The sequence below is a fragment of the Hylaeus anthracinus genome, unplaced genomic scaffold (assembly GCF_026225885.1).
Source record: "Hylaeus anthracinus isolate JK02 unplaced genomic scaffold, UHH_iyHylAnth1.0_haploid 12001, whole genome shotgun sequence".
NCBI lineage: Eukaryota > Metazoa > Arthropoda > Insecta > Hymenoptera > Colletidae > Hylaeus > Hylaeus anthracinus.
The window spans coordinates 16,424,083-16,439,679 of record NW_026534348.1 but is presented as its reverse complement, the minus strand read 5'-3'; the positions used below and the strand labels follow the sequence as shown (position 1 = coordinate 16,439,679).

The following is a 15,597-nucleotide window of genomic DNA, read 5'->3' as shown; positions in this document are numbered from 1 at the left end:
TCTTCTCCTGGCTTCCGTGTTCCTAGCTCTGACTCTGTGTCGGAAGACTCTACCTCTGCTTCGTTCTGTTGCAATATTTACGTCATTTTGGAGTTGAAAACATGGTGGATGCTGATGGCTCCTCACATCTCTATAGTCAAACTTCCTCAAATTTAATCATGACGAAGGTGATCAGTAATCGAGGAACCATCAATTAAAATCAAGTCTAAAAACATCACAGTAACAATGAACTAAAGAACATAATCCATGAGCAATTATTATCATATAAGCCTCAGTCACTCCAACTTTAAAAATATTAAAAAATGAATAAGCAACTAAAACTTTTCTATCAATCTGTCAAATACAAGCAATCCCGATAATAATTCTTCCTACTAATTTAAAAATTATTAGTTTTGACACTGTCTTTCAACGTTCCCACTTATCGTCAACCTCAAGTGTTCCCCAGCTAACAGATCCTCCTCGGAGACTGGTATCCCTGCCAGGGGATATGAATACACGGATGATCGAGCCTGTCGCGTGTCACGTGACATTCCGAGCAAGCGGATACAGTTACAATGTTACCCACGCAACAAGTGCTACCTACGCAACGCATTCCGCGTGGAATCGCGGCGTCGCGGTCGCTGGAAAAAAAGGTCCAATCAAAGCGAGACAACCGTTAGCCTTAGCCGATGCAGATAACCCCGTTTCGATTCGATCCTGATCAGCCCGTTGGTGCCATCATCGCTGAAGGTCAGGACTACTCCGAAGGTTAGCCTCCCGGCCCACGGGATGTACCAGCTATCGGGCTGCATCCACGTCGAAACCCATTCCTAATAGTCACGCACGGGTTCACCGATCCAAAGTGTTTGAAAGGAGGGAGGAGGAAAGACTGGTCGGCTCGAGACCAGATCGTAATTGCGAGCGTGCAGAGTCATGCTCGCGACGACACTCGATGCCGTTGTCCTTCCAAGCTACATGCACCCTGCCTCGAGTACTTTCACGGCCTGGCGGAAGGACAAGCGTCGAATCCTTTCAATGGAGCGGCCACGGGCGTGTCCAGCTCTCCTTCCTCGATGCCTTTTGGTCTCTTTGTACCCTTAGCCGCTGGATCATTGTTTGTTCTAATTGGACTGGTGTTGAGGTCGCTCCGACATTCCTATGCTTACCCTGTTGCTTTCCGATTTGAAAAATGCCGCTCTGCTTTGAGTACGAGTGACGGTAGTGCGGAGGTAATGTGTCTCAGGATCAGAGTATCTTAGATAGGACTTTGAAGATTGAAGAATCGAATAGTCTTTGCAAAGTTTTGCAAGTTTTGCAATAGTTTTGCAAGTATCACGATTCAAAGAGGGCCTTGACCAAAAATTTGAGGTGGTGATCAAACGTGGGTTCATCGAATGAACGAATGCTTGCCTAAGGAGTCCATAAAATTGATTCACGAGCCATCGACTGACAATCAATTCTCCAGGACGTTTACAACCACTCTTGACCGCTCGAGTGCTTGATACGGCAAGTAAAATGGGTCTCGCGAATGTATACCACGACACTAGGATTCCTAAAATGTCAACTACCTAATAAACTTCTCAGAAAAAGTAATACATATGTTTCCTGGAGAAACACGCCCGCGATCTCACCCAATTACGTCAGTTTACAGCGCAACGATACACTAATAACGATGAGTATCCCGTTGCTCGACGCTTTTCTATCGGTCGATATCCAATATTTCTGGCCTGGACGCGTGTAAATGACCGGAAGCGTTCACGACAGGATACATAAAGGGACCGTCACTGTAGCGCGATAATTATAAAATGTCTTCGGAATTACAGTGATTACGAAACACCGTAATTGCCGCGAAGTTTGCTCTACCGGCACACCTGATTGCGAACATCCCGCCTCGATTCCTAGTCGACGTTGATGCATTCCCGTTTTTCGATGTTCCCTCGCCTAAACGAATGACGCGAGATCACGTGAGGGCTCTAAGCGTGATGGAAACTTTTTTGCATTCAATTACATCTACCATTGCGACACTCTAGGCTCGAGGCTTTCTATTTTTTCGAATGTAGCACGTCCTTGTAAAGTATCCACCGTTCTTTTCCTTTCGATTGTTCCGTTTAGCCTTTTATTTCGTGGTTTTAATGTCGTTACATCATATTTTTTATTTTAATTCTATTTTATGTTACAGCGAATGGCAAAGCAGCAGTGTCCGCGTTCAAAAAATGAAGCCGAGATTGCCACTTGACTCGTAAGCGGAGTAGGTGGCGATTTCGATCTCGAACCAGAGGAATCGTTGCATCCGGAGGACCAGAATTCTCTCACGTCGCTCGCCTTCCTCGAGGCGACGCGATTACGTACCGAGAAAGGAAATAAACGATGAGTTTCATTACGGTTCGCGGCGAATGTCAGCCTAAGTGTCGAGAAAAAGCAGACGAGCGTGCGTACGTATGCAATTCAGAGTATATGATGGGAAGAAAATTGCTGCTAGTGAAATAAAGAAACGTCAGGGAGCAGATGTCGCGTGTTAAAAATTGTCGCAATTATTCCCAGTAACGTCGCTCACTCGAGATCCCCTAATGGAGCGCGATAGCGAGTGCTGCCGCGAAAGATCCAAATTAATAATTTCAAATCTCATATGAAACAAATAAATTCGCGATCTTCCTATGTTTAAAACATTCGATACATTCTTTGGGAATTCCACGAGTGCCTAGATGTGTACGAATTCTACACCTCTGTAATTTAATCTCACTTAGACTAATAACAATATTTTTAAGTTGGTGGTACTCTCAACCCATCCAACGAAACAAAATCATTCCCGTGTATTTCTTTACAAGTGAAGGAAAATATATATCATTGATAGATGTACGAAGTGCGGTTCTGTCGTGCGGTGAAGTCGAGAGCTCGACGGCAGAAAAGTCGAAAGGAAAACGGTGAGGGATGTCAACGACGATTCGGGGGAAAAAACGACGATATGAAAACTTGTTCGCGTAATTAAACCCTTATCAGATTAGCGGGAACACTGGTCGTTATCATCCTGTGGGATGTACACGTGGTAAGGTGCGTCGTCGGAAGCGGCAACGTGGTAATTATGAAGTTTCGTTCGTTTACGTCGAAGTCGTCCATTACATTCGCGTGACATAATCCGGGCAGCGTTGTCGTAATAGGTCGTGCAACTCTACCGCGAAGCCATCTTCTTGTCCGACGCGTACCGTTGCTATTCTACTTTTACTGACGTCAAATTTTAATCTCGGTTCGGTATTCAGAGAAATTTCATTGAATCGTAATCGAAATGAAAGGACGCGTCGCTCGCTAATTCGAGATGCGACCTCACTTTCACGTCGTTCATTAGCTTTACGTGATCCTAGAACGTAACCCACCGTTTGCCTAGCGCAACGAGTCAATGGCTCTTATCTAATCGTGATCGCAGAGGCCATCGCGAGTTTTGTCGCCCTTTTACGATTTAACGGCACACCCGGAGCCTCGGCTAGTTGAACACCATAATGGAGCCACGTGAAATTTCGTGTCTCCTAGTCGAAACTCAGGGACGAACACTCTTACGGTATTCTTCACTCTCGTCCTTCGAAAACAGACAACGAAAGGTGTCCAACCATCTTTCTAAGCAAACTGTTCAGGTGATCCTGATTAATCAGATGATGGAATGATAAATTAATCACAGATTACGTAGAGGTCATACAGTCAATAAGTATTTGTATCCTCTGTATTTATTGAAAAAATTGGTCTAATTTAAATGAATACTTCATGTTTCCAAATAAATTTGTAATTGTAAATATATACATGTGTGAAGTATATTCATGTACATATTTATAATGGATAATTGATTTGGAAACATGAAGCATATCGTTTAAATTAGACAAATTTCGTCAATAGATATAGAAAGTACGAATACTTATGGGACTGAGCGTATATCGACTTCCAAATTACTCGAAAACTATCCATTTGGATGTCTAAGAAAGGAACAACAGTTCTCAATTCTCATTTTCCAAATATTCAGTTTCTTCAATGATTCCATCCATCCAGTGAATGAACTTCATCTTTATTTCCAACGAAATAAGAAGAATCCCTTCTTTATACACTAGACGAACCCAGAATACCTCTCAGGAATGCGATCGATTCAATGCCGGCACTTGATAAAGCAAATTAGCCACGGTTTCCACGTTCGACGCTCGCTAAATGTTCTCCATCTCGCTGGAATGCGCGTCGAGAAACTTCCGAAGCTTTCCCAAGTCTCGAGACATTTCGGTAAGCAGACAGTGCCCGCTGGAACTGGAGACCATCCGTGGAATGCGATCGATTCCATACAGGAACCCGATAAATCAAATTAATCACGTTTTCTACGCTTAACGCTCGTCGAATGCTATCCATTTCGCTGGAATTTCCGGGAGCACGATTATTACAGGAAGCAGGGCACGAAGAAGTGATCTATACAAGCGTGCGTTCGAGTAATACCTATATATCGCTGATGGTTCATTGTTAAAGTTAATGATACGTCGGAAACCATTTTTGCTCGTCAATGACAAGAAGAAAGAGGAAAGGAGTCATAGAAACACTTTCTGTTTAAATGGTTTCTGTTCTTTCAAAGTACAGGGTGAGTCAGAGTCGATTACAGAAGCAACTTTCTAGCAATCGTTGCAATATCGATCAGAGTTCGAATAGTTTTATTCGCAGCTTCAGGGGTACAAACAAGTTGTTGCGAGTATAGCGACAGAAAACAATTGGAACCCGTTTACTCCACATCCTATCCATCTTGAGCTGTCGACGGAGGCGTAACAGATTCGCTCACGTTGCAAAATGACATCGCACGGACAAAACATTATCTAAATCTGTTCTAGTGCCGACTACTTATACCTTGCTCTACAAGAAACGAGCAATCGAATACTATGTCTCGAAGGAAACGTTTGAGGATCGAGGCTATGCGTCTACTAGCGATGGGATCAAGTAGGGTAGGATCCCCAGTAACTGGTTCAAGTAGAGTCAAGTTTTGATCAATGAGGTGAGAGACCCAAACATGGATGTGTAAGATACCAGAGATTTCAAGAGGCTATCTTTTTGAAATTCAGACCTAGAAGAGTTCAAATAATTGTGTGAGAGGTCCAAACATGGATGTGTGAGTTACCAGAAATTTCAAGAGGCTATAATCTGGAAATTCAGACCCAGAATAGTTAAAATAAGAATCAATTGAGTTGCTAGTTACCATGTGCGCTAGTAGGAAGGCTCAGAGTGAAACACTGATGTTGGAATTGACTCTGATCGTGAGTACATATTGGACTTAATCTCATCGCTAACGTGGAAGGCTCGAGTACACGCTGTGTGCGTATCAGAGAGATTCCTGGCTCTCCGCCAGATGCGTACGCGTGTATCCACGTGTGCAATCGAAAGACAAGCCGACGCTCGTGCGTGACAATAACGAAGGCTGTTCACCAGGACTCTTGCTTCCCATCGATGACTTCCTCCTCATCGAGGTCGTTTACCGAATAACTGCTGGTCGCTCGTTCCACCGATTAATGATCCACTTGATCATCCCGCAACAGTTACAATACCGTACCGCAATTTCTGCATGTGGTCATAGCCGCAAAAAATGGTTCTGCCTCTTGGAGGATACACGATTTTATTCGAAACAAACAAACATCCAAGCATTAACCCACGAGTACAGCATCTATCAATTTTATGACGATGTTTCTGTGCTATATCGTCGAGAAATATAATCGTGATGATTTACTCGCGGTTCGAATGGTTATTTCCAGGTAATGGTAATTGAAATAACTCTACGAGTAAATTGGTCGTATTTGAGTGAATCCGGGCAACACGTTCGGATTTTATCATCGATTCGAGTAATAAATTTCACCGAGGTATTTTCATGGTCTTTAATAGATGTCGAGTGTTTACGTTGATCAGTAATAAAACGACATTTACTCGCATATTTTCGCTTTGTACGTACACTCTATTAGCAAGGGAAATATTACTCTCTTTTCTTCCTTTTCTGCGAGTAAACCTACTTGCGATTTGTGATAATTGTTAGAGAGGACTCCTGGTGTTGACTCTTGGACGATACTTCTAACTCACCTTGAAATCTCTGGTAACTACCTTCCTCTTCAAGGAATTGAAAGTTACAGGATGGATTGTTCAACTTGAAGAATGAAAATTTACCTCGTGACTGGATCGAGATCGTTGTTTAACGCATTTCCAGAGGCGTCAGTTTCCTCGAAGAGGTCAGAACTGGTCGTTCGATCGAGACGAAACAAGGAAATCGACGCTAACCGAGCGAATAGGCAGCTAGCCGATTTCGACGGGACGATTCATCGCGACGATTCGCCTGACTCGTCCGGCTGGATGGAATAATTATTCCCCGTTCCAATGGACGGCTAGGTAAAGCAGCTGGACGACAGGGGAGATTGACGACACAACCGTCTAACGGTGGTCGAATCGTTCGTTTGCTTTTGCAAATACACAGCGACGATGTGATACCTCGTTCGAGTTGATTCGCCGTTTGTCAATGGTATGCGCTCTTCCACGTTCATCGGACATCGTTGCGCCGGAGAAAATAATTAGATCGTGTAAAGATACACGTTGCTATGCCATTCGACATTTTCCTGTATCACTGGATCTGCCCGAGGCCTGTTAGATCGTTTCTACTCGAAGATACAAGCGAGTGATATAGGGAAATGTTGCATCCTGTAACGAGGACTCCAGTTTTTTTTTTTTTGTTGGTAGTGCAACTGGATGAATAGTGGACTTTTTAGAATGGGGACTCTGAGCTCTTCCCATAAAAGTGGAGAGTAATAATGAGAACTTGAACAGGCTTTCCTAAAAATAAAAGCAAATTTCTCCGTAAAAATGGTCTGTACATCTTACAAAACTTCAGATCCAGCAAAGTGATCAATTAAACCCCTCCTAAATATACCTGAACTACATCACCTCTCAATTTCACAAAAATTCCTGAGGAATCAATCGCAGAAAATGATCAATATTACATATGATTCGTTCATTGCGCAAATCGATTAACCCCATAAAACAAGAGAAATGTGATGAAATAATGTACAATTTTTTAAAAAATTCTGTTTATAATATAAACTCAAATAAATAGTGAAAGAAGTTCTTTCCTTTTCAGGAAAGATATTACAAATATAAAAATTTATAACTATACCAAGTGCTTGGAACGGCTCACATAACGAACAGAAAAAGTAATAGAATATTATTTCTTTGCAAAAGTCGCAAAACTCAAAGTCCTGGGCACCCTACGGAACTTAAAAACCATCAAAATTACAACTTCAACCCTCCCTCTACCTCTACCTGAACTCCACCTTTCAACGTCCACAAGATCCTCGAAGAGTCAATCGCGGAAAGTGATCGATTCGTCGCGCAACGTCCTTCGACGTTCCCGCCAGTATCTGTACTCGCGTAAATGAAAAGGAAACGTAATGGATCAGGACGCCTGGCAGAGGTAACCCCGATAAATTAGTCGTCGGGTGTGCCAGCAAGGAATCACGATCCCCGACGCCAGTTTTCTACGGTTCGCGGTCCCGCGGGGGTCGCGGGGTCGAGCTCGTAACGCGCGGTTGCACGATCACGTTCAGCAATCATTCCTCCGTTATGCATATCAATTTACGTCCACCTGTGCGCCGAGATCCATTGCGCTCGATTTATTATAATCCTCGACGCTGATACGCCCCGTAACGCTCAGCGACGAAGGAGTGGCTGGCCGCGTTTTCAGCGTGGGCCGTCGTACATTTGTTCGACTGGTGAAACGCCTCGTATTATCCTGATATTCGATATTACCGGAAGGCCAGCGTCGGATCGTTCCTCATGTCCAGGCAGAACGTGGGTCTTGCTGGACCTGTGGCACCGGATCCACTCCGGGGACCGCAAGCTCGAATTTCTGAACGCTTCGTCACTCGAAGCGGGGCGATGCTTCTCTTCTGACAGCTTCTGAGATATTTTGAACAGTTTCGCGACATGCTGAGCAATGAGAACTGATATGGGTTCATTTGGATTTCTTGTAGAAGTGGACATAGTAAAAGATAGTCCACATGTGCGCTACGCTTTACAACGTCCTCGTCCGTCAGAAGATATTTGTTTTTTATTCAAGTTTTATTATTTGCAGTGGTGTGCCGACTTATTAGTTCTCCGTAACGATAGTGATATGTAGATACGTACATCACCTTTTTTACTTGATTCTATCAAAGGTTAATCCGCATGCTTCGCTTTGCAAATGCATGCATCAACGTTGACTTGCACTTCCAAGCAAATTAATCACCCAGCTACTCACAATTAGTTTACTATCAGTTGCAAGCTCGCAAACTTCAAATGGAGAGACAGAGAAAACGTGGCTTTAAGTCTCAACAGATTTATCCTTGAAGATGATGCCATTGCCACGTCTCAAGCTCAACACTTACCGATCCGAAGTAAAACAATAAAATCGTTACCGTTCCGTCTCAACGCAAGATTAATTTACGATTACAACAGCGAAGATTTCCGGGCGATTGAGGCCCCTGCCAGCGAGGAGGTCGATTAAACTGGTCGAGGCGAAGATTAGGCGTCCTCTCGCGGACTCTGCTCGCAGCGAACAAAGAGGAACAAAGTAGCGCGCGCGGAATTATGAGCGTTTTCGAAGCCAGCCGTTCTCTCGGAGTAAATTATCGGAGTCGGGGTTTAATTACGGGGATTATCATTAATCTCGGCGCGCTCTTCATTCAGAATTGAATTCCCTCATTGGGAGCTTTTACGTCGACTGCGCCGCTATTGTTCCTGGAGAACAGTTTCCTCGGCGCTTCCTGTTTCTCTCTCTCGAGCCGTCGCGCTATGTACGAGAAACAGCGCCGAGGAATTTTAAGTGGCAGCCTGAAACGTGTATTTATAGGTCGATTTCGACCCCTCCAGGGGAAGGGTGAGGTTCTGCCAGGAAAATGTGCAAATCCTGACCGATCACCGACGCGCCATTTCCATCGGGAGAATCCGTGCAAACACAGCCTACCACCCTTTCCGCCTCGGCTCGAGAAAACAGGCAAATATTTTCTAGAAAACAATGGCAGCGAGTTTGCTTGTTCCGCAATCACGGCATTCCTGCGTCGGATTCTTCGATAATTTTATGCGATCGAATGCTTTGGTTTCAGCGCGTGTCAATTTTGACTCGTTCCTCCCCCATTGAGAGTGTTTGCGCATTAAATTGATCGTGGTATCCAAAGTCAAAGTAGCAACGTCTAAATGGCTCGGTGTATCAACGACGAGTGAAATGAAATAATTAATGATGCCGATCGAGACGAGCAGAATCTGAGAATATTTATTAAAAGAATCGAATGAGTAATTATGAGTCCATCAGCAAGCATCCATAACTTTCCAATCTTTTCCATACGAACCAAGGAACTGGTTATAATCATTAGTAATCGATGAATTGATTCTATCAGGTTTGTTTTGGTATGATTTATTCCCTGCCACCGATTATTTAAACGCGAGATTGTCGAGTTCAATTGACGATTAAGAGCCTCGCAGCAATGAATAGGCTCTCCTTGGAGAAGTCAATACGAGAGAGGTCGTTAATAAGAATATACTTGGCAATAGCGTCGGTTGGATTCGAATCAATTTTGCAAATGGAAGATCAGCCAAGTGGAATTGCGGTGAGAGCCAATGAAGGTGGAGAGACGAATCGAAATCCCGATCTTTTGTCGTCTCTGCGGTGGTTTTTTACGGGAATGACGAGACACCGCGTCCAGCGACGATGTAATCGTCTGGAACACCACAATCGAAAGGAGGGAATGGAGAGAACAACACAGGAAAAAGATGTCGAGATCATCCCACCGGAAGGTCGACGATTTTTGCGCGATCTAGGACTCGTAAAGCTGCTTCGACGCGTGAATGTGTCCTTGGATAAACAAATGGTCATTTTTATGCATAGTTAGATTCTATGTTTTCCTACACATGTTCCCCTACTTCGAGCCAATTTCCATACATTATAAAAGAGTACAAAGTCACGAGGAGGCTCAATTTCCCACAAGACATTCCCATGGAAAAAAGGAACACGTACCCACATTCAATATCCCAGATGTAAACCATATCGCGTCTCCCATCTCCGTTCCCTATTCGTCACGCGATCGCAAAGTATGTAACAACTATCAACACGAAAGCTACTAGGAAAATCCTCCGAACCGCCACCATTCGAACGTGAAGTGCACTCGGCACAAGTCCTCCATTTACTAGCGAAATCGATCCCGTTTCATAACAGGTTGCAGAAATGAACGGAAAAGCTCTGAAGTCTCCAGGTGTGACGAAATCTATTGATACTTATCACACGATGGCTCGTAAAAGATACTACTACATTACAGGGACCATTTCGAGAACAGGTTTCCAAGTTTAACGAGTCGATAATAAAAAAGTCGCGGCTTTGCATCAAATTTGCTCCAACATTCTCGCTTCCAGCTCGTAAAGCGGATGAGATTACACGTTCACGACGGATGTTTCGTCACGCGTAAATGACACGTGTTGTCGATGCATTGATCTTCTTTCGTACAGTGATCTTTCACCTGATTTACGATGAAGATGAACAAAATTCGAATAAAAGTGCTTGTTTAAAAGATGAAACGTTGAATCAGCCGATTAAGCACGAAAGCAGAGGAGTTAGGGGTGCGTAACTGGGCCCCGATTGCAATTTCTGAACGGCTGGGGCCGATCCGTACCCACTTCCGGGATTACGATCCCGTAGCAGTTGACAGGAACGTCATAGGCAAGATACGACGCTCGAGATACGAGGAGGATACGAGCTGTAGAACTAGCTGTAAATTAACCACACACCACGGACCCGGTGTGTGTTCGTCGGTTCGTGTTCCCGCTTCTGTGTGCATGTTACGTTATACGCTGTCGTATAGCTCACGTATCGGGGCTGCGTACACGGGAACGGCTGCTCGAGTGCGTCACGATTTCAGATATCGCGCACGCATGCAACGCTTGTGCAGCTTCCCATGGGATCCGTAACGCCGAGACGCCCTATCGGCCAGTTTACGTGGTCGGATTGCTCGCGTACAATCGCACCTGGGCTACTTTCACCTGGATACTCTATTTTCGATTCTTTCGTTGGTTACTTTTTCAACTACACCATCTTTGATTTCCTCTGGTTGAATTTATGAATAAGATGAGAGGCTGTCTGAAGCAAAATTCATGTTTGATAAACCCTTGCTCGTAACTAAATGGCTTGATCTATTTTTTTTTTGCTGTTGATTTAATTGAAAGATTCATCATCATCAATTATCAAACATGATGATTAACCCTTAGAAGCCTGATTTTCATTTTTTTAACTTTTGTTGAAAAGAACATTATGCAATGGTAACATACATATTGTCAAATATTAAAAACAAACCAATTGCAAGTGTACAATTCGATTTAAATGTCCGGTATTAAATTTGAAACTTAGGGCATTTAAGGGTAAAGTTTCTATTAGAGGCACTAGAAAGTAATGTTGTTTCTGCGAATGGCAATACTTGTTTATTATTCATCAACTCACTGCGTACTTGATTGTACTGTGTAATTGATTTTTATCGATCAGATATTGAAAATTTGAACACTAGTTGGCAAAGGATTGTTGATAACAAGGACAATTACATAATTGATTAAAAATAAAAACATATTATAAATTTATTTGTTTGAATTTAATCTAAAAGAAACGACATTACTTTCTGGCCCCCCTAATGTAATGTTTTTAGTAAAGATTTTCCTGTTGGAGAATAGTACGAGAAAATTTGTCCAACAAGAGATCGAGTTTTAATTGAAAGTATTCTTCCATTACGCTCTTAATTGAAGAACGTACCTCTTACTTTATTTCTTAATCGAAAGTAGGATTTTAAAATTAGAGTAATTGGTTGCTCAATAAAAATGAAACTTCGCCATTATAGTAGATTCTGGAAGACCTATTACAGTCTTATTAAAACGCTTCCGACCATGATTTCGATTTTGTTCGGTAAATTACGCAGTAATCTGTATCATGATTGTATGTAAATATCGTAGTTTACCTAAGAAGGCGAAATTGAAGTCAATAGCGCTTTAATGAAGCTATAACAAGTCTTCCAAGCACTAATAAAAAGGCGCATCTTGATAGCATTCTTCCGATTCCTTTATCTCTATGAAATCTTTATTAAAATTTAAAACTGCATTCAAATTTCAATGCGTCAACTATTCCAGCTTTTAACACGTCCAATTCCACGCAAGTCACCCTTCATCTTTTATATCAAAACCTGTTAATTCTTCTCTCCTCTTGTCCTTAACTAATCCCTGCTCAAGCAAGTACTCATAAATACGAACCAAAGACTTAAGGCCTACTCCTCGTCTATCGTCTCCATCGCATAATTCTACCACTTATCGTGTATCTCGTAATCCTTCTATTAAATCAACAGCAGAAAGAAATAGATCAAGCCATTAAGTTACAAGCAAACGAACGGATAAAGTGACGAGTTAATGACTCGCAGATGTGTACGCGATGAAAACGTAAGCCGCGGTGTTTCGTTTCATTCGGGTTGCTGCGTGCAACAACGCAGAAAGAAGCGTGACGGTAAAATGTTAATGATTTCATTATCGCGTACTACACTTTCGTGTACACGTTCGTTTTAATTACCAGTGCTTTTCGGTGTACGCTTGCTCTCCGAGATATAATTTACGCGGACACACGCACGCACACATGCGCGCGGCGGATCGACTAGATCTGCCGCGATCTCTTCCCTATCGCGGTGCATGCAAACCAACGCGCGATCCACCGTGAGCGCTGTGGTTAATGTCCCGTTTGATTGGTCGACGCTCCGATCGACGACGATCGATCAAGAGATCAAGGCCAACCTTGCGATCGCCGATCGATCGTTTTTCGTTGCCTCGGATAACGATCGTTTCCGCGATCCGCTTATTACGCCACCTTTCGTGCACGCCGAGCGGCAATAATTACCTAATTATTATCCAATCGCGATCGGTTTTTGCTCACCGACGGAGAATTACGTGTGTTATTTCGACGCTCTGCTTCTTCAAATATTTGATCGCGGGATGGAGATCGACGAGCGAGCAATATGTACGGAAAAGTGGATAGGAAATTACTAGGAATAAAATATGCGTGTGGAATCATTAGAATCGGAGTCAAAGTTGAGGAAAAAATTGAGAAATTTTTACGAGTATTCGTCTTTTTAACGTGTACATTTCGTCAATTTCATTTGTCTAGGTTTTAGTGCAAATGATATCGAGATTCTACTTGTCTCTGTTTTGAAAAATATCATATTAGGGGTAGTTCCATTTAAATAGATTGGAAGCTCACGGCTTAATCGACAATATCGGCCTCTCAGAATCATTATCTCTTCTGTTATAAGACTGGTTAATTCTTCTTTTCGCGTTTGAAAGTATCGTAACACTTTTTTCCGTTCCATTAAAATAGGTCTAGGTCAGAAGGTTCGTTAGTCTTCGGTGCAATGGCCGCTGCAATTTTGGCACGTTTAATTTCAAGAGAACAAGTGCGTGTAAGCGTGTAAATTATGCGCGAGAGAGTGCATTTAGAAGAAAGTGCAATTTCAGCGAGTCGAGAGGGAATTTTAAGAGACCCGTGTCGCATATAATTACTGTCCCTTTCAGGTGGAAGAGCTAATTAGTCGTATCCGAATAGCTACCGAATTTTGCTCCATTTTTCATGTTACCATACGCAGTATTATTTTCACTTCTTTGCGAACATTTTTAATCGCTTCGCAACATCTGTTCACTCGATGCAATATTTTAATCTACACAAGCTCCTTTACACGAGACCATTTCCTAAGGGGCTAAAACTAAGGAGACGACGCGTCCGCCACCGCGACGACAAGCTTTCCCGGTTTAGGCGTCGCGAGTACGCGAGGAAACAGTAACTCTGCTTCAGTCTCGTAACGGGAAGATCGTATCTCAGCCGCGCTCCATCCAAAAGAAAAGCAACGATTATTATTTACTCCGCGGAGAGCGATGTTATACTGTTTCTTGGAAGATCGAGTGGCGGGCGACGCGGATAACAGATTAACGAGATACGCGGGGGTTTCACGCTCGATGATTCTTCCTCTAATCGATTACATATTTTTGATCATAAATTCGTGATAGAAACTTTCCGTATCGTCTGAGAAGATCGACGGGGTGGAGGCTTCGACGAAAGCGCGGGACGAACGATATCCTTGATTTCTCATAAAAGAACGCGCAATCAGCCTCTTAGTGCGATGCTAGCGATCGATCCGTGCGATCGATCGTTAGTCGTTTTACCTTACAGGCTTTGATTTGAGATCTTGAACCTTTTTGTTCTGGGATTTCTCTACTAATTTTTTAAATGTATTTTTTGGAAATTCACTTTGCTAGTTTTGTAAGTAACGTTTTGTCCATTGGAATCTCGATCTATCGATCTATAATAAGACTAGTATTTATTGCAATTACGATCACGTGGTTAAAACGTTCGCTAAAGAGAATCGACCAAACACAGTCAATCCTATAAGTATTCGTACCCTCTATGTTTATTGAAGAAATTTGTCCAAATCAAATGATAGGTTTGACGTTTCCATATCAATTTGTCATTATAAATATATACATGCGTAAAGTTTATTCATGTACATATTCATAATGGAACATTTATTTGGAAATATTAAGCTTACTATTTCATTTAGGCAAGTGTGTTCAATAGAGACACAGGGTACGAATAGTTATGGAACCGACAGTATACAAAAACATGCAATTCCAAAATTATTAGTACCCTCTAAAAAGTATAAAGCTCCCTGTACTATTCGAATTGGCACCTAATGAGGCGTTTCAGCATCTTTTCGGACATATCGAACGCATTACTCTATCTACAAACTACCTTCCTTGGTCCACGATTCAATTGTACTCAAAAGATGCTCCCGTAACATTTCATTAAAGAAATCGCGATGCCGAATTCGTACATTGACAATGTCCTTCTGAAAACAAGTAACAGGAGATGACTCGCATCATCCAACGGGCCAGAAGCCAGCCTTGGGCAACGCAGAGAGCAGCGGTAATAAAAAGTAATCACTTACAATCTAATCTTCCAGTCCATCCTCGTCGCGGCCATGACGCTCGGTTCCCCGGACCCTGCGCGACCTTCGTTTCGCCCTCGAGGAACCAGTCCCTGGAAACTCACTGGTGGCGGGTCTCTCACGAATCACAGTGCACTGTTCTCTTCGTCGAAAACGAAAGCGCCCGGTTACTACGTAATTCGTGGTTCCCTCGGTGCACGAAAAATTACGGCGCGTCGCGTGTCCCGTTTCACCACCGGTTCCTATAGACGCGTCGCGAACGGTCCGTTTCCACTGGATACGCGCCAGACACCTGGATCCTCTATCACCGAGACGGTACACCTGGATCCTCGGTCGACTTCGGCAGAGTCAACTGGGTTCGTTCGACCGCGGGATACCGATATCCAACCCTTTCGAGCACAGACCGTGAAAACCAACCCGACTCGACGTTGTACTAGGACGGTCGGCGATGCGAGCGAGAGACGGCGGACAGGAGGATGAGAGAACGGGGCTTTTCTGTGCGTGTTGCACGAAAATGGAGCAACGTGCGTTCTGTGCCACTGTTCTCCGTTCTCCGTAACACTCTGCCAGGATATCCGCGCGTGGCTGCTCGTCTTCC

General features: G+C 43.3%; 1 protein-coding gene across 1 annotated transcript in view; it reads right to left on the bottom strand.

The window, feature by feature from the left end:
* Positions 1–15,539, bottom strand: part of LOC128890560 (uncharacterized) — an 81,090-nt gene extending 65,551 nt beyond the window's left edge. Inside the window, exon 1 of the mRNA XM_054149162.1 lies at positions 15,000–15,539. Within this exon, the coding sequence (XP_054005137.1) occupies positions 15,000–15,034 (35 nt within the window). The 5' untranslated portion in view covers positions 15,035–15,539. The remainder of the gene's footprint in view (positions 1–14,999) is intronic.
* Positions 15,540–15,597: the final 58 nt, after the last annotated feature.